This window comes from Bactrocera dorsalis, chromosome 1 (genome assembly GCF_023373825.1).
Source record: "Bactrocera dorsalis isolate Fly_Bdor chromosome 1, ASM2337382v1, whole genome shotgun sequence".
Classification (NCBI taxonomy): Eukaryota; Metazoa; Arthropoda; class Insecta; order Diptera; family Tephritidae; genus Bactrocera; species Bactrocera dorsalis.
This window is the reverse complement of record NC_064303.1, coordinates 53,896,030-53,916,408: the sequence shown is the minus strand read 5'-3', so window position 1 is coordinate 53,916,408 and position 20,379 is coordinate 53,896,030. Positions and strand designations below refer to the sequence as shown.

Below are 20,379 nucleotides of genomic sequence, written 5' to 3'. Positions count from 1 at the left end.
CAACAAGAGATCAAACTTTTTATTTCATATACCCACTAATAGGTGGCGCCACCAGAAACAGTTATATTTAAAAAGTTCTATTTCTTTTGCGACAGATCTTGTATATGTTTATGTTATATACAAGAGTACATGTTTTTAATATTGCATATGTAGAGCACAGGTCTAATGGTAAACAGAGCACGTATGTAAATATAACACATAACTTATTTTTAAAATGCCCAAGAAAGCAGTGATATTTTAAAGTTTAAAAATGCGGAAAAATTGTTGACATTTTTATATATTTAGTATATTTATGTATATTAGTATATTTATGTATCCTAAGGTAATACTCCATGTTCAATGTTCACTGGAGTATAATGTCTGAGGAATCTATCAATTTCATTTCCCGGTGCTTCCTGTGTGATCCCTCTGTCCCATTTCATGCATATACAGTTTATTGTATATTCAGCGCATATATTTCCGTGCACTAATGATGTCAGAATGATAAATAAAGTTGAATGTCTTTTCGTTCTTGACGTTGGGCGTTTTGCCGCGTTTCATATATTCAGTCCGTATACGCGTAAGCCTAACCTAACTTTGATAGTTTACATTCAGTTCCTGTTAAGCGAACTTTACTCATTCATAGTAGGGTTCCGAACGCACCCAACAACTCATTTTTGAAGTTATACTTCTTATACGACGCCGGAAAAGGTTGCGATAGATTCTAGTTGCGCAACCTTCCATATAAAAGTAACGCAAGGTTGCGCAACCTCGCTCCATCCATATGAATGTAACGCAACCTTGTCTGCGAAGATGTGCGAGCAGCAAGCGAAGCGGTGACAATGGGCGATCGTTTGTTCGTTTCTTTCGGCACAGCTCGGCTTTTCTACCAACAACACAACGTTGTCATGCTTATGCTGTTGTTGTTTTTGTTTTCGTAGAACAATGTTTCAATTTTTGGTTCGTGACATATTCACATGTGTGCGCATAAATATGTTTGTTTGCTTGTGCATTATTGAAGTTATACTTCTTTTTCTTTTCGTTTGTTCTGCGAATTCTCAACTATTTTATGTGACTTTTAATTGAAATACTCTGCGCTGGCCTTTCAGAATCACACAGAATTATTTCTGTGGTTTTTGAAATCGACCCACGAGGACGAGGTATACCGTTTTATCTGGGAGCGTGAGATTTAAGAAAATCGCTCGCTTACAAGGGATAAAACGACTTCTGAGTGGTGATAGTAATGAATAAATTTCTTTTGGTTGAAAATACTCTGCGTTGGCCGTTAAGAAGTTAAGACTATACTTCTAAGGGATCACAGCAATGTTATGTATATGTATATACATATTATGTATATGTATATTGCTGTGATAAATTTATTGCGAAAGCAAATGTTCTACAAAGTAGGTATATTCTATACTTAAACAAAATTATTAGAACCATCGTATGTTTCTTGCATGCATAACCAAATCATACTTAAGTCAGCGCAACCGAAGTGTCAATGGTGGTGTTGGTGGTAAGCGCCTAGAATGTCACGATGTGAACACTAGTTCGAATCTCAACAGGATTTATTTTTAATTTTTTTTTTAATTTTTTGCTTTTTAACATCGTATACTATACTAATAAATATTTTTTTTACTAATAGAAATTAAATTTATCACAGCAATATTATGTATATATGTACATTAGGGGTATAACTTTTTGCATTTTTTGAAAAAAAAAAAATTTACATGGCATAACACGATGAGGAATAGTAAAAAAATGATAACTGCGTTTTTAGTTTTTCGATTTATTTCAAAAACTTCACGCAGAATTTAAATTGAAATTTCGTATGAAAATTTCATACATATGACAAGAAAAAACACCGTATGAGATTATGTTCTTTTCTTTGTGTCTGTTTTGTTTTGCTCTTCTACCGTTATTCGTCGTATTTTTGCATATGACAAAAATAGATAACGGTAAATTTGAGTAAATGCTTTATGAATGATTGAAACTTCGTATAAGCGTCGCGCCAGTTGCCTTTATTTAGCTGTCGGTCTCTCATTCAGTGCGTGGCGGCTGGAGTGAAAGTGTCTTTTTTAATTAACAATGTCTTTTAAGAAAAGTGGTGCTGAAGTTTTAAAAAATTCAAAACAATGGGAAAACAATTTAATAACATTTGAAAAATCTAAGAATAAGAGAAGAGAAATCAATAACATTGAAAACCCCTTGAGTGAATTGTGTAAGATTCCAAAACAGACCGTGATTATAGGAAGGTATAATGAATTAGCAAAAACGGAGAAATTGAAAAAGAAAAGATGCCAGATTATTTCAAACGAAATGATTGCCTTGTGGTCGAAACTAAACTTTCCGAGCATAACACGTATAGCTGCACAACGGAAGATAACAAAAGGATTATTCAACATTTTTAAAATTCCCGGATGGCAGAAATGTTACAATGGCGTTCAACAAATTATGTGATATAACTGATTTAAAATGTGTCTGGCTAGGAACTGAGGACAAAAAGTTGTATGAACTCCAAACAACTACAAATGGAGAAGTTGGGTACACGACAGCTAAAGCAGTTTGCGTGCATCGCTCCAAAGCTGCGCTTTTAAGAAAAAAGGTTCACAGCACCTCGTGTTTAAATAAAGTGGCGCTCAACACTTCAACATCATCAGCTGAATCTGTCGAGCAATCACATTCTCCACCTGTTGATGAATATAAAGCTCCTCTTCAAAGAAAAAGAAATGCGAAGTGTTCAACAAAAGCAGCAGTCACAATGGTAACAACAGCCCATGTAAGCACCAAAAATGCCGCTAAAATATGCAATGAATTGTCCAAAGAAGGAATAAATATAGCAACACCAACACAAGCAGGTATTCACAAAGCGATGATTAAAGCAGCGCTGAACTTGGAAAAAAATTATAAGAATTCCTTAAGAGATGACATTTGGTGCATTCATTTCGACGGCAAGAAATTTGGGAAGAAAGAAATGCAGGCCGTGGTGTTAACAAATGAAGCTAAGGAAGTAAGAATAACGGCAATGGTTCTTGAAAACGGGAAAAGTTTGTCAATTTTTGAAGGTTTCTATTTAATAATATATTTTTAGAGCATTAATTAACTTTCTATAACTTTTTTAAGGAATAAGGAATGTATTGGATAATTTTAACCTTTGGAATTCCATTAAAATGATTGTTAGTGACACAACAAACGTTAATACAGGGGTTAAAAGTGGAGTTGTTCGTTTACTGCAGAATTGTTTTCAGGAAAAACATTTGTCCCCACCGCAGTATATTGGATGCCAACATCATGTATTAGATTTAATTTTGAAGCATGTGATGAATGAAGTACTAGGTGGAAAGTCGACATCGCCAAACATCAGTTATGACATATTTACCGAATTGATTATGAACTACGAAAATCTAAAACAAAACTACAAACAAAACGAAGAAAAGTTAATCTTAAGATCTATTAAATGGCGTGATGACATGCAATTTTTATATGAACTAGGGCAATATTTTAAATATTATGAAGTAAACAACAAGTTCCCATACATAAAATTTAGAGTTTTACCAGCGCTCAGCAACGCTCGATGGAATTCTAGAGCTATATTAGCGATTTTAACGTTCATACTAATACCGGAACACAGAATACAACTTTTGCCAATTTGCCAATTCATATGCAGCGCATGGTATGATGCTTGGTTCTCGGATCACCGTTTTCATAACAATGATTTTGAAATATTGGAAAAATCCGTCAAGCAATTCGAAACTGCGCATAAGTGTTTTCTTAAACACTAGGTAAAGGAAGATTCTGCCATTCTGAATTTAAAAAGATCTAATATTTGCGCTGAAAGAGCCATCAAAGTTATTCAGGAAATTTACCCTTTTTGTAAATCTGAATATAGTTTAAATCTTAAGTTTATCTCAAATAATATCAAAATGAATTAAATAATGAACTAAAACGTATATTTACTATAAAAATGTATTTGTTTTGTACTTAAATTAGTCTTATTGCTTCTGAATTAAAATTTGTCTTCTTCTTCTTCGCATATAACATATGAATTTTTTCAATTTAAATTCTGCGTGAAGTTTTTTTTGGGGGAAGCAGAGGAAGAGGAAGACCTCCACTCCGTTGGAAGGACCAAGTGGAGAAGGACCTGGCTTCGCTTGGAATATCCAATTGGCGCCACGTAGCGAAAAGAAGAAACCACTGGCGCGCGGTTGTTAACTCGGCTATAATCGCGTAAGCGGTGTCTACGCCAATTAAGAAGAAGAAGTGAAGTTTTTGAAATAAATCGAAAAACTAAAAACGCAGTTATCATTTTTTTACTATTCCTCATCGTGTTATGCCATGTAAAGTAGGTGTTACAAAAATAGACTACCCCTAATGTACATATTATGTATGTGTATATTCTATACTTAAACTAAATTATTAGAACCATCGTATGTTTCTTGCATGCATAACCAAATCATACTTAAGTCAGCGCAACCGAAGTGTCAATGGTGGTGTTGGTGGTAAGCGCCTAGAATGTCACGATGTGAACACTGGTTCGAATCTCAACAGAATTTATTTTTAAATTTTTGCTTTTTAACATCGTATACTATACTAATAAATTTTTTTTTTCTTACTAATAGAAAATAAATTTAATTATACATAATACATAATATTGCTGTGATAAATTTAATTTCTATTAGTAAGCAAAAAATTAAAAATAAATTCTGTTGAGATTGTAGTCCGTGTTTTAAAAGGAGGGAAAACAGTACAATATTATCGTGAATACCGAGCACGAAAGAAAGCAGAGCGGGAAAAGGAGAAATTGGAAATGATAGCTGGCAGCCAACCGAGGAAGAGGAAAACAGCTGAGGAATATCAGAGAGCGCGTAAAAAGATTCAACGTCTGCTGTTTCATCAATCTCTGCGGGAGCATCTATAACTACTGATGAATCAACGATCGTCAATTCACCGATAACTGCTGGGCTTTCAACGCGTGTTGATGGATTACAAAAGATGTATGGTTACGCTGCATATTCCCTTCCGCAACGAAGAGACAGAACTTCTTTCCGAATTAAAATTCCTTCATTTAGACTTTGCTTTATAAAATGTGCATAATAAAATTATAAAATGTGAATTTAAGTTTTCTTTCATAGAAAATGTTATGCATTTCTGAACACCGCTAAGAAGTATAACTTCTTCCGCGCGTAGGGACTCCACGCACCTTTTTTTTATCTATTCGTACTGTGAAAATTTATATGGTATTGTTCAATATAAATATGTATGTATATGTGTTTTACAAAAACTATTTACAGAGTAGTGAAACAATAATAACAAGTAAGGAGGGGCTAAGTTCGGGTGCAACCGAACATTTTAAACCTTAGCAACTTTCAAATATCATAATCAGACCAGAGGATCAGAATCCAAGAATTTTTTTTTATTCACATACTCTATATACATAAGTCATACACTGATTTACAAATTAGGCAAAAAGTTGGTTAAAAAACGAAAATCATTATATGTAGTATATAGGAGTTCGGGTAGTCTCGACTCGATTTTATCTATGTATTAACATTACCCTGGGTTTCATTAAGGCACCTCACATACAATCACTAATCACATGAAGTAAAGTCAGCCGGATGTTTAAAATTCATAATATTAGTTATATGCCCTTTAGGTTCAATACTTAACCAATGATATATATTTTAGGAAGATATATTGTTACGTACTCAAATATTGGTCGATACATGCAGCGTAAAGTCACCCGGAAGTTCAAAAATCTTTATATTATTTGTATGGGGGCTCAGGGAAGTATTAACCTGATTCAATCCAGTTTTGATACACTAAAATAGTATTGTCAGGAAAAGTTTCTGTCTGAATTTCAATTATATACATATATCACACATTGACCGATATTTTCAGTCAAAAGTCAACTAAAGATACTTAGGTCCAAATATTCGGTACATAGGGACATGAACTGTTTTGGTTGGATTTAAGAATTTTTTAGTCATATGGTGACATATCTACTAATATTATAAAGAGGAAAGATTTGTACCTATTTTTGTATGTTTGTATGTTTGTAATGAATAGGCTCAAAAAGTACTGGGCCGATTTAAAAAATTGTTTCACCAATAGGATGCTACAATTTTCCAATTTGACATAGGCTACATTTCACTTTGAAAAAATAAAGGATCCTTGGTAAAATTTGAAGGAGTAGAAAAATGAGTCTTAAAATGTCTTTTGTCGAATGCGTTGCCGAAACAATTAGCGATAGAACAAAATAATGTACAACAATATTGAAGAACATCATAATGCCTACAAAAAAAATCCGCCGTAGCATATGTCCAACGATTGTAGTTATGTCACTACAACAACTTTTTTCATTTTAAACATTAATGAAAATGCTAACCAAATTCAAACCATGCTATTTATGTGTTTATATTAATCCTTATCCAAATAAATTATTTTATGGTCAAGACCATTTAACTACCTATAAAATAGTTTTTAAATTATTTAAATTGGACTTTCCATTCAAAAGATATTACGAATTAAAAAATTCAAAATGTAAACAAAACCGCCATAGCGCAGTTGCCGTTGTTTGCGATGCATTCTGAAAAGCGCGCCCGGCCAGAGAATGTAAAGTAAAGAGAAGGTGCAAATTGAATTCTGTATGATGTTCGATTTAGCGGCTAACAGAGCCGATAGAATCAAAGTAAGGAATTCGACGTTGTCGCTGCTATTTAGCAGAATTGAGCACGCGCAGTGGCAAAAATATATGTAAAACGACTGAATTCATTATTAATTACTGTTATTTTAATTTTTTGATTATTATTATTTTTATTTTTTAATTTTTCAAAAGTGCCCGCCACTTAAACCATCAAAGAAATTGAACATAAATAGACTTACATACAAATATAACTTTTTTTTAATACAAATAAAAATATTTGTGAAAAAAAGTGTTTTATATCGAAACTAGCTGACCCGGCAAACTTCGTTCTGCCCAAAATAGATTTTTTTTTCATTTCAAAAATTACACCGGTATTGGTTTTAATAGAATATGAACGATTTTTCCTAATTTCATTGTGTATACTTTAACAAAATTTTTACAAATCTTTCTTTTGTAAACATTGAACGGGCAGGTTTTCGATATGATCCAAACATTCAATATATCGCATCTGTTCAAATCGGTCAGATGTCAGTAGTTTGTCAATATTGCAATGCAGTCAAATTTAAAAATGAACCGCCAAGGTTATGTTGCGCCGGGGGAAAGACGATGCATTCCATGTATAATACCGAGGCATCTCCGAGTAAAGCAATGTTCTCGCGAACGGATCACTGGCGCAAGTTGCAAAGAAACTTGTTAAAGTGGTTGCTGGTGGTATTTCCGTTCGCTGTACTATGTTCTCTGCGTTGAAATAAACTCGCTGGCCATTCTCCAAATGAGCTGACAGATGCACAACAGTAGGATGGCGTTCATGAATTGCAAATGAAAATATTCTCCAGATTGCTTCATTGCAGTTCACATATCTGCCCATATGAAATTTGCTAATTTCATCTCGTTCAACGCCAATAACCGCCATATCGCTTCCTTTGGTGACATATTTGCAAACATACTTAATTGATTTTATTGAACTGCAATACTCAACATTTATATGTGTTTTGAATGCCTTAGACAAAATTGGCGAATATGGAACGATCCATGTGTTATCAACCACGAAATTCTTTCCTTTCAATTGAGTAATGAATGTTCTGCCATTGTCAGCGGGTGAGCGACGCCGATAGAAAAGGTATCCGTCGTTTCCAGTTTGAGTTTCCGAAATAAAAGCACGGGGACAGCGTTTTTTGCATTTACTGTCCGACATACAAACCGAAGATGGATCGTGTTCTCCGCATGGCCCATGAACCGTATTGGCCATCACCACTTCGTGCAACTCTGGATCTATTTCGACATCAGGAATTTCGGCGGAAATGATGTCATCAATTTGGTCAGGTGTAATTTTCTCCACCATCCAAAGAAGAATGTGTGCGTGGGGCAAACCTCTCTTCTGCCACTCCAATGAGTACATTCAGCATCAAACAGTGCCATACACACGTTGTTTCGTAATAAAGTCCATCAAACATCTGAGTTTTTGTTTAAACACGCGTGCTGTAACATCGTGGCAATCGCTTGGTGATTGACCGGGATGCAATAGATTCGTAATGTCTGGCCATTTTGGATTGCAAGTTAATGTAACAAACAAATCCGGCCGTCCATAATAGCGCACGTAAGTCATCGCATCCTGGGAGTTCTCATGCATGTGTCTGGGACTGCCAATGTATGTCGATGGCAAAATATAGAGTCGACCAATATCTGTAATATCCGCATCACCATTCATTGCATCTCTTAAGGGAATATACTCTTCAGATCGCAACTTCGACTGATTGTATTGCATGTAATTAAGTCGTTCTGTCTCAACTTTAACATACATGTCAACTGCATACTCTTGAAATAACCGTCCATATCTCAGTAAATGGTTGTCATAGTTTTGGCGAATTATCATTCGATATGCGTAAAACTTCATTGAACTGACTTTTTTATTTGTCTCGACAGCTAAAAGCTTAAATTACCTATATGAAGTAGCAAACAAAAATTTTTTTTTACTAACCATTCACCGGATTTACCATCTTATATTCTAAGTGATATCCGTCTTCTCTACGGCAGAACATGAGCGAATATTGCATTGCGCCGTAAGACTGATGTGTCTCACTTATCCGTTTTAGTGCGTTTTGATTTCTTCGTTTGATAACAATATCACGCGACTGCAAATTTTCTCCAACAACAACAATTGATATTTCGCTAACTGTAGGTGCATTATATTGTCTTTCATGGGACCCTGTTGGTCTTTTGTCCGCTTGTATGATTATAATATGATCATCTGTTGGCATACGTTCCAACGAAATCGTAAACAGTTTAATGAGGTCATTGTGTTCGTGTAACATTTGCTGCAATTGTTCGATTATTTCTCTTTTCGTTGTATTGAAGATAGCACAACGCCGATTTACTTCATCATGTGAATCTCCCAGAAAGTAAATTTGGAGATATTTGTGTTCTTGATCTGGATGCGGCAACAACGATCCACCGAAATGAAACATTTGCCCATGAACGTGTATAATTGGAGAAAAGCTCTGTAGTTTCTGTCAAATATTGTTTGGCAAAAATATCTTAAACGTTGGATTGTAGTTTTGTTCATTTACAATTTGCTTTAAGAAATGGCTCGAGTGAGGAGATTCACCGTAAAGCAGCTGGAACAATGGCTGTGGTGGTGGAAGCAATTCTGGCAACGGTTCATTTTTAAATTTGACTGCATTGAAATATTGACAAACTACTGACATCTGACCGATTTGAACAGATGCGCTATATTGAATGTTTGGATCATATCGAAAACCTGCCCGTTCAAAGTTCACAAAAGAAAGATGTTGCCGCTGTTGACGTCGAATAATCGCATGTTGTGATCTTACTTCATCACTTCCTTTCTTCTCGATCGTTGTTGCTGATTGTGAACTTCCCTTCTTCTCAATCGTTCTTGCTGATTGTATGTTTGGTTGACATCTTCTAACTGGTGCGTGCTACTCTCCAGCAGTCTATTTCGTGGTGATACCCTCTCAATAATACTTTCCCTTTGGCGTGCTCTGCTATTTCGTGTTCTCCTTGCGGCCTGGGAACTCCGAGAAGTGTTACCATACGTACTGATTCTTGACATCGTAACAAATATCTAATTGGAAATGATCATTTGCATAAAGTTCATATAAGGTTTTACGGACCAATAACTTACCTTTGAAAACTCCAAAAATTAATGAATTAAACTAAGGAAGCAGATCAATTGAATGATAAATTCCAATGTACATAAATCGGTATTCGCCAACACGCTAAATCACTTTCACTAAATAACTCACTTTTTAAAACAAAATATATCAATATATCAGTAAAGCAAGGCGCATTTTTATTGCCCTCTAAGTTTTGCGTGTTCGATTGCAAAGCAAAATTGACGTTTAATTTAATTTGTGTTTGTTTCATAAAACTGCCATTTCCATAAACCAAAAATAGCACGTAACACAACCAAAATTACCATATAACCGCTGCAGCAAGAACAACCAAAATGTCGTGCTAGGTGGATAATGAGATAAATATATGGTGGATTAACAACCAAAATAATTAAAGATTGTAAGGGAGGTAATACGTCCCCTTTTTGATAACGCCAAGCTTTATGGGTGAGAATGGTGTTGTTTCCTATAGCTCTATACCAATTTTCATGTTCCTACCTTAAACACTTTTGAAGATATTCACCTTGAAAAGTTCAGTTTGTATGGGAGGTGCCACGCCCCCTTTTCCGATTACCCCTTCTTTTATGTGTAAGAAGGCTTTTGATACCATATAGGTCTATACCAATTTTCAGGTCCCTACCTTGAACCCTTCTTCCCTTCACAGATATTCTGCTTAAAAAATTTAGTTTGTATGGGAGGTACCACGCCCCCTTATTCGATAGCCCCCGGTTTTATAGGTGAGAGTGGTGTTGTTATCCTGTAGCTCTGTACCAATTATCATGTTCCTACCTTAAACACTTTTGAAGATATTCGACTTGAAAAATTCAATTTGTATGGGAGGTACCACGCCCCCTTAATATTTTATTGTGATTTTAAGACATGACCTGCGCGTGGTAATAACAAACAAATCCCCCAATGGAAGTATTTCATTTGGTTCAGCCGTTTTCGAGTTTTAGCGTTACAACTATACACCATTTCATTTTTATATATATAGATGAACGATTTTTCCTAATTTCATTGTGTATACTTTAACAAAATTTTTACAAATCTTTCTTTTGTAAACATTGAACGGGCAGGTTTTCGATATGATCCAAACATTCAATATATCGCATCTGTTCAAATCGGTCAGATGTCAGTAGTTTGTCAATATTGCAATGCAGTCAAATTTAAAAATGAACCGTTGCCAGAATTGCTTCCACCACCACAGCCATTGTTCCAGCTGCTTTACGGTGAATCTCCTCACTCGAGCCATTTCTTAAAGCAAATTGTAAATGAACAAAACTACAATCCAACGTTTAAGATATTTTTGCCAAACAATATTTGACAGAAACTAGATTTCCAAAAATAAATAATTGCGATGCCGGGACGGGCTGCTAGTCTTAAATGAATTGATAGCGCAGTGTTTTATTCCGATACATCAATTGCTTCCTGATTTGTATACTGGAAAGTAAAAGAATCAAGTGGAATTTAAAATTGTGTTATATAGGAAGTAGGCGCCAAAAGTGGGAGGTGCCACGCCCATCGTCTAATTTTCACACCGACTCCCATAAAGCCTTTTTATTTAATGTATCTGGCGGATTTAGTTACTTATTTAGTAGTTCTTACAGTACCGTAATATGGAGAGTAAGCGGGATTATCTCCAGATTTCGGTAGATGTTTTTATGATAATTCCGCGAGTCATCCGAATTTCAACGCGTCTTGTCATCCTGATCATTTATATACATATATGTATTATATAACCGTACATCTATCTCGATTAGTTTAAGTTGATACTTACTACCGTTAGGTGAACAAAACTAGTATACTCTGTAGTAACTTGTTGCACGAGTATAAAAATACTAAATAATAAGTAAGGAAGCGTTAAGTTCAGGTGCAACCCAACATTTTATATTCTTACAACTTGCAAGAAACTAAGCCAGGGAAATAATTTAAGATGCAAACCGTTAACCAAAAGGTGGGAGTCCAATCACTTACCTGTAGATTCACTTATTAGTGACGATGACAGGAGTTGTTTAAGTCAGACCGCTTAATTACAGACCACGCTTAGATAAAATAGAACTTGTTTAGCCTTACAATTGCTTTTGTAAGACTCGAAAACCGAGGTATAGATACAAGAAAATCTGTTCGCCTTTTCAAAGATGTACGAACCTCGATATCTACTGTAAAAATTTAAGCATATTTTAAAAACCTTAATGTTATTCTCAGAATAAATAAGACATATGTACACTCCCTTAAAGAAATTAAGGATAAATTTATAGGTAAAGATTCATACGTGAAAACCTTTCTCGGAATTTATTTTCATACTGCATACTGTGCATATAAATAGCCGCTCTGATTATACTTACTGCCGACCTTAAATTTAAACGGCAACGGCAACTTACTGTCAAAAACTCCACATGCCCATATATTTTGTTAGAAACTAAAGTTGGCTGCAGAAAACGAAGAAATTGTAAATTAAAAAATTCTTGACATGTGATTTTTATTGCTTGTATAAATAGATGTAAGTAGTGAAGTACAATCGATAAAATTAAATTTCTACGATAACATTATTCAAATGGTCTCCATGACTTCCTTTGCAGGAGCGAATTCGATGAATTCAATTTTCTAGTACCTTTACACTAAATCAAGTCGTATGTCATGAATTTTCTTCTTTATTGGCGTAGACACCGCTTACGCAATTATAAACAACAAAGAAACCAGTCGTTTCTTCTTTTTGCAATTTAGCGCCAATTGGAGTTTCCAAGCAAAGCCAGACCCTTCTCAGCGGCATACGCCATCAGCTGTATACTCTTATAGAAGATTGTACCTGTACGATTAAGTTTTGCTGCTCGAATTATTTTCTCCAGAAGTTGGTTGAAGTAGTCACAGGAATGAGTGTTGCTTTGGCTGAAATCTCGTTTGGTATCGAAGATTCTTCCGTTTCCTGATGGAGCTTTCGATGTTGCTCAACATCAGTTCATACAGCCGTATTAGTTCTGCGGCACAAAGGCAGCTCATTTTCGTGCTGTCAAAAGCAGCTTTGAAATCGACGAAAAGGTGGTTATTGTCGATTCTCTCATCACGGGTCTTTTCCAAGATTTGGTGCATGGTGCATATCTGGCTAGTTGTTGATTTTCCAGGTCTATGGTCACACTGATAAGGTCCAATCATTGTTGACAGTGGGCTGTAATCTTTCACACAATATGCTCGATAGAACCTTATATGCGATATTTATTTATCCTATGGAAGTTTCCCAGATTGTGGGCTCTCCCTTTTTGTGTATTGGATGAAGCTGATGCATACTCCTTATCAGTTCTTCGCCGCCGTGTTTGAATAGCTCGGCCGCCGCTCCGATTGGGGAATCGGTTTAACCGTCTCCTGGCGTTATACTTTCACTAATATTCAGCAGGCAAGAGAAGTGTTCCCTCATAATTTTAGGATGCTCTGGGCATCGGTCACTAAATCACCTTTGGGGGTTCTACAAGAGTAAGCTCCGGTCTTGAAACCTTCTGTTATTCGCCGCATCTTTTCGTAGAATTTTCGAACGTTAACCCTGTCGGCCAGCTTGTCAAGCTTTTCCTACACACGCAGTTCGGGTTTTTTTTTTTCTGTCTGTAAATGCGTCTCGCTTCCCTCTTCAACTCTTGGCATCTATCCCATCCCGCACGTGTTGCGCACGATCGTAACGTTGCGAGGTAGGCAGTCTGTTTTCTCTCCCCTGCGACATGGCACTCCTCATCGTACCAGTTATTCGTTTGGATTGTCCGAAAACCAATGGTTTCGTTTGCAACTGTGAGTAAGGAGCATGAAATGCCGTCGCACAGTTATCTTATACCGAGTTGTTGATGAGTGCTCTCAGAGAGCTGCTGAGTAGAAAATCGTTCAGCTGGCTGTTTTATTGCAGCTTTTCGACGTCGGAACTTCCTTGTGTTTGTTGACGGATATTTTGTGGTGCACAGAGGCGGGTGCGAATCTTGTCTGCAACAAGATAGTGGCCCGAGTCGATGTTAGGTTGGAGCGTACGCACATCTAGAACACTGGAGACGTGTCTTCCATCTAACACAACATGTTCGATCTGGTTGGTTGTTTTTCGATAGCCAAGTAGCTTGGTGAATTTTTCTATGCTCGAACCTAGTACTTTAGATAACCATATCTCGGGACCCGGCGAAGTCGATCAGCCTCAACGCATTTGGGGGTGTTTCCTCGTGGAGCCTGAAGTTACCGACTGTCGCTTTCAAACGGATATTTTCTGTAAAAGAATCATTTCTGGCCACTCCCAAGTGAATGACAATCGGAGAACTTTCCTCAGTTGCGTGAACTTCTACATATGATTTCATCCTCCATGTCATGAATACCACGTTCATTATTGACTTCCAAAGCTTGAAGAGAATCTAGTTTGTTGCTAAAAACCAGTGGCTTCAAATATCATCACAAGAAGTATTCTAATGGCGTTAGATCATAACTTTTTGGCGGCCAATAAATGTCACAATTTATTGAAATAATCGAATCTCCAAACTTTTCTAGCAATAATTCGGTTATTGTACGTGCTGTGCGGTAAGTAATCCCGTCTTGTTGGAGCCAGATATTGTCAAAATCAATTTCTTTCAATTACTGCCATAAAAGTTTGGCTATCATTGATCTACATATACTGCCCTCCATTAACAGTAACAGTCTAATCCGCTTTACATCGACAAAAAAGTACGGACCGATGATTGCACCAGACCAAAAAACCTTAGCAAATTGTAAATTTAGGTGAATGTAATGCTTGTTCATGAATAAGTTTTGGATTTTCTTCGCACCAAACACTTTTGTTTATTTACCACACCTCTCAGAGGAAAGTGAACCTCATAAGAGAAAATGATTTTCTTAATTATTTATAATTATTATTTTGATAATAAAATTAAATAATTCCTAAACGTTATTCCAGCGTACAACTTTCGGTGATGAAATTGCAAAAATTACTGAATACAATGATACAGAGCACGACAAGTTCTTTATTAATTCCGCTTGCATAACATTTTAGAATTTAAGTGGGAATTCGACGTAAAGTTGTCACGTTGGCGTTAACGCTGAACGGTAAAAAAAACGCGCCGCTTAACGCGTATGCCAATTAATAAGATACCAAATTAAAATTTTTGTATTCAGTTTCTTCGAATAATGTAAATATGTATATTGGTTTTAGCCCTTCGTTACTTGTTTTAAATTCAAATACACCTAATTCCGTTTTTAAACGGTCTTTAATTAACACGGTTTGAAAATAATAAAATTTTAATTTTTTTGCACAATTTTATTTCATTTACAACAATTGCAATTTTTTTGGGCTTAAATTTTATTTGTCAGATTTATTTTTGCGAAATATGTTCATATTGCAAATTTAGAGGTATTATATGTTTGTGGATACTAGAAAATTTATAGGTCAGAGCAATTGTAAATAACACAAATTTAGGAGAATGATCAATGAGTTTTTTACAAGTTTTTTTGGAACCAATCTAGCTTGTAAAAACAGAATTAAAAGTATGTGTGTATGTGTTGGCATCAAATAAGCGGATATATTTGACCGACTAAATAAGGCGATGAAAATAAGTTCATTGAAATGAAATTATTGAATTTCCTAAAGCGTTTAATATTTGATACAAAAAATTACATTTAGTCACCTGAGGGAAACATATGTATATATGTATATATATGTAGCTATCTTTTTATATTCGCTGCTAATTGTACAATTGTTATATTTCTTTGTTATCCAAAAATATATTTATTCTGTAACTCCGCCTTTTTCAAGACATTATAATCAATACATAAGGAGAAAAATCTTTAATATGTACAATACTAACCAAAAACTCATACTCAACAGCATTGAAGTCTTCAAAGAGGCGTACGATACATTTGTGAACGACAACTTCTGTCTTTTTTTTAAACATTATATTATACTATATTATTTCACTTTAATACTTTTTTGGATCTTAATTTAACAGTGATAAAGTCAAAGTTGCACTGCAAACACTTTTTAACTTTTCACTCTATTTGGTTAACCCTTATGTGATCCTATTCAAAAACCTCAATGTACACTTTATTTGTACGTATGTATACATATATATATGTATGTATAGCGAAAGACCAGCCTCACTTTTCAACTTTTTAGTAATATGCTTTAGAATGACAGATGTTCTAGTCGCAATATTAAGAGAAGTTAACCCTATGATTATTCCTATTTATTAAAACATTATTTTTTTGTTTAATGACGTAGACACTGCTTACGCGGTCATAGCCGGTTACTAAAATATTAATAAATTAAAATATATATACTGTTCTTAACTGAATTAAATTAGATTCAATACTTCCTTCTATCTTTCTGCACTGTCCATAATTATGTTACGTCATTTTTATTGAATGAGAATTTAAAGCATAGAAAAACTCTCAGCTAACAAGTATGTAAATTGTAAAAAAAAATTAAGCACTCTAGTTAATCCGTGAAAACAACTTTATTTTTTACCATATGGTGAAAATTTTGGGGAAATTAATGGAACAATGTTTCGGAAAAATATTTGAACCATCTTTTTACTAAAGTAGTTTTGTTCATCTAACGGTTGTTTGTATGACCTAAAACTAATTGAGACAAATGTAATATGTATATAACATGTATAACTATATAAATATGTTTTTCTCGTTTGATCGCCTAGCACTCACCGTTGGGAAGTTGTATATAAAAAAAAGGGAAAATGCAACACAATTCCGCCAGAGAATTACAAACGTATTTTATTCAAAACTATATACACCGCATGTATTGAAATTTATAAGAAAAACAATATATTGATATATTATAAGAAAACAATATATGGAATTATAAACTGAGGTTCGCACAATAGAGCTCGGGGTTATTCGCACGGCTATCGCAAGCGGATCGCAAAAAGGAAGTAGCAAAAAACGAACTTGTTTCTCCCTCCTCTTGTTCCTTTTTTGGTGGCGGTGAAAACGCAGTGGTAATGTACATAGTTATGTGTGATGTGGATTGTAGGTGGTGTAGAGATGAGTGTGGTGAATGAAGTGTGTTAGCGACGGATATTTTGATGCGGTGAGTGTAGAGTGTTCTGTGTCGGTTATGTGTTGTGTGGGGCAAGAGACTGAAGCTCATTTAGCCATCCCGGCCCCCCTAGGCGAATATTTCAGCCTAGGAGTCGTTGCAACTGCTGGAGCGTGGCCACAACGTTGCTCAGGCCTGAAGTGCGGCGCGGACGGGGCGTTTGTTGCTGGCGTCGTGTTGACGTCCCATTCTGTTGCCGCCGGATACGGGAGGATGATATGGTTGGCTGTCGACGCGATCGTGCATCCCGGCTGGTTGGCGGTCGTCGTACTGCACCACGGTGGTGGCTACCAGATTGTTGACCGATGTCGGGTCTGGTGGTTTTGTGCAGCATGGTGTGGTGAGGCCACATACATATCTGGCACAGGTTGCCCGATGGACATTGCTGGGTAGTGTGGGTAGGTGCCAGACAATTGAGGCAGTGGCCGTGTGCCTGGACGATGCGCAGCCTTTGCGGTGGTGGCAGACCTTTAAAAATTGCGCAGTGCATCAACCGGTGCGGTCGTCGACATATTGGGCACCTGATGCGCTGCGGCTCTGCTGCTGATATGGGCGTTGGCGGCAGTGCTCGCGTTCCACTACGCGGACCCGTTGATGTGGTGGTTCGGGGAGCTGCTACTGGGCCAGCCGCAACTGGTGCTGCCGCAACTGGAGCTGCCACTTGGCGTGGCACGTGGACAGTCGAGCGGATGGTTGGCGTCGGAGCGAGTGGCATGTCTGCATCCATGTTTATCTGTATGGAAGAGTATGATTTTAATTGTAAATTTGTTACATGAAGTGGATATGGGTATGGCTGCCACGTTGTGGCAGAAATGGATCGTCAAGTTGACTGATCATTCGATTGCTTTGTTTGTTATCTTAAAATATTTATTATAACGGGTTTATTCGAGGGTTTTTTCGTTTACGTTTCGATCGGCGGTCGGTAAAAAGCATAGCTTAACGAGCGGTCTTGTTAACTTTCCTGATTGCGTACGGAGATCGACTACGCGAATATGACCGTCGGAGCCTTGGTAAAGCTTCTCTATGCGGCCAAGCCGCCATTCGGTAGGGGGGAGACACTCGTCCTGTATCAGGACACAATCTCCAATCTTTGGCGCATTTTCGGTAATTTTCCATCGGTACCTCTTGTGGAGGTCCTTGATATAGTCCTCTTTCCATCGGCGACTGAAATTATGATGGAGAATTTTAATTCTTTCCCATCTGTTTAGTAAGGATAGCGACTCCACGCCTGGCTCAGGTGTGGCCAGAATGGGTGCTCCTTTTAGAAAATGCCCTGGAGTTAGGGCTGTTAAATCGGAGGGATCTTGCGAGAGGACTGTGAGGGGCCGTGAGTTGAGAACGGCTTCGACTTTAGTTAATAATGTAGTGAATTCTTCATAATTAAATTTGTAGCTGCCAGCTATCTTCTTGAAGTGAGATTTGAAGCTCTTTACAGCTGATTCCCACAAACCACCCATATGAGGAGCGCTTGGGGTATAAATTGCCAATTGATACCTTGGGGGGCGTACTTTTGTACGATGTCAGGTGATACTTGTTTAAAGAAATCCACGAACTGTTTCTCTGTGGCTCGTTGAGCTCCAATGAATGTTTTGCCATTATCGCTCATGATTTTTGATGGGAAGCCACGTCGAGCGACGAAGCGAGCAAATGCCGCGAGAAAAGCCTCTGTCGTCAGATTAGTGCACAGCTCAAGGTGGACTGCCTTTGTCGTGAAACATACAAAGACAGCCACATAGCCTTTCATGAGAGTGGGAGATCTTAGCATGGACGCCTTTAGTTGAAAAGGCCCAGCAAAATCGACACCTGTGGTGGTGAAAGGCAGAGCGAAATTGCAGCGTTCAGGTGGAAGTGCTGCCATAATCTGCGTTCGCATTTTTTGCTTATGCATAGTGCAGATCTTGCACATGAAAATGCATTTCTTGATTTGGGGCTTCAGACGTGGGATGTAATACTCTTGTCGTACCATATGTTGCATGAGGCGATGTTCGGCGTGTAGCATTAATATGTGGATGTATTTCAGGAATAAGGTGGCAAATGGAGACTTCTCAGGTATGATTATGGGGTGGCGTTCGTTATACGTAAGGCTGGAATTAGCAAGCCGGCCGTTTGCACGAAGCAGACCTTTCGTGTCGATAAATGGGTTTAGTACTAAGAGTGAGCTCTTTTTGTCAATTGGCTTCGATTCTCTTAGCAACCCCAGGTCGCGGCTGAAGTAGCGCGCTTGGGTTGATGCGATAAGAGCGACCTTTGCCTTTTGTAAGTCTTGGTGCGTCAACGTATCGCATTGGGGGCAAGTTGCTCCCTTTACCTTAAGTTTGAGTCGCTCTGTGAATTTGAGAATATAGGCGACTACTCTGAGTGCTCGGGGGAACGATGAAAATCGTTCAAGGATGTCATTATCATCCAATATTGTGTGGTAGGTGTCGATTTTTCGACTTTCGGGGGCAATTATGTTGCGCATTGGCGATTGTGGCCAGGAATCGGGAGATTCTGTTAACCACCGGGGGCCATTCCACCATAGGGTGGTGGTGGCGAGATGCAGGGGTTTGGACCCTCTTGTACCTAGATCAGCAGGATTGTCAGCACTGGCAACGTGTCGCCAAGTGGCTGATCCTACTAGGTCAAGTATTTGCGCCGTTCTATTAGAAATATATGTCTTCCACGCGTGTGGTGGTTTTTCTAACCAGGCTAGCACTATTTCGGAATCAGACCATAGATATAATTTGTGTTGTGCCATGTTTAAGTGGGTCTGCACCATGGAAACTAGCTTTGCTAGTAGCAGAGCGCCACAAAGTTCAAGTCGTGGTAGACTTATGGTTTTTAGAGGCGCAACTTTTGCTTTTGCCACTAGTAGGTGGCTTGTAGTTGCAATATCGCTTTGTGTGCGCACATATATAGTGGCACAATATGCCTTTTCAGAGGCGTCGCAGAAGCCGTGTAGTTCCACTTTGTATTCGGGGGAATAGTTTACCCACCGTGGAATTTGTATCTGCGAAATGTCGGTCAGATTATTAGCGAACTGGGACCATCTTTCTAAGCGAAGAGGTTTCACTAGTTCGTCCCAGTCAGTTCCGTCTAGCCATAATTCTTGAATCAGGATTTTCGCTTGTATCATAATTGGCGAAAGCCATCCTGCGGGGTCGAAAAGTTTTGCCACAGAGGAGAGAATTTGGCGTTTTGTATTGGCGGATAATGCGGATATGGACTCAGTCGTGTATGAAAACTGGTCCGATATCGCATTCCATTGGATGCCCAGTGTTTTTGTTGTACTTTCCTTTTCGAATATAAGGAAATTAGTATCCAACAAATTGTCGTTTGGTATGTTCTTCAAGATATTTGGGTGATTAGCTGTGATCTTTTTTAGGGGAAACCCTGCGGTGTTGAGGGCTTTTATCACTTGTGATAAGGACTCGTATGCTTGTGAGAGGCTGTGGCTCCCAGACAGGATATCGTCTACATACGTTTGCGTTTTTAAGACTTTTGTTGCCAGAGGAAATTCTGACTTTGTGTCTTCTGCCAGTTCGTGGAGTGTACGGATGGCTAGATATGGGGCACAGTTTACG

General features: G+C 37.5%; 1 protein-coding gene and 1 pseudogene across 13 annotated transcripts in view; one reads left to right on the top strand and one right to left on the bottom strand.

Moving 5' to 3' along the window:
* The window catches only part of LOC105233578 (FERM domain-containing protein 5), a 753,696-nt gene extending 737,828 nt beyond the window's left edge, over window positions 1–15,868 (bottom strand). For 2 of the 13 annotated variants that reach the window (XR_007423743.1, XM_049462611.1), the window contains exon 1: window positions 15,570–15,832. Coding sequence is in view for 8 of the 13 variants with exons in the window: in XM_049462611.1 (XP_049318568.1) it covers window positions 15,570–15,656 (87 nt within the window). In the remaining 5 variants the exon portion in view is untranslated. Of the gene's footprint in view, window positions 1–15,569 lie in introns of all 13 variants that reach the window. The other 11 variants (XR_007423741.1, XR_007423742.1, XM_049462605.1 and 8 more) reach the window with 11 other exon arrangements.
* Window positions 1,086–1,215, top strand: LOC125775955 (small nucleolar RNA U3; annotated as a pseudogene).
* Window positions 15,869–20,379: the final 4,511 nt, after the last annotated feature.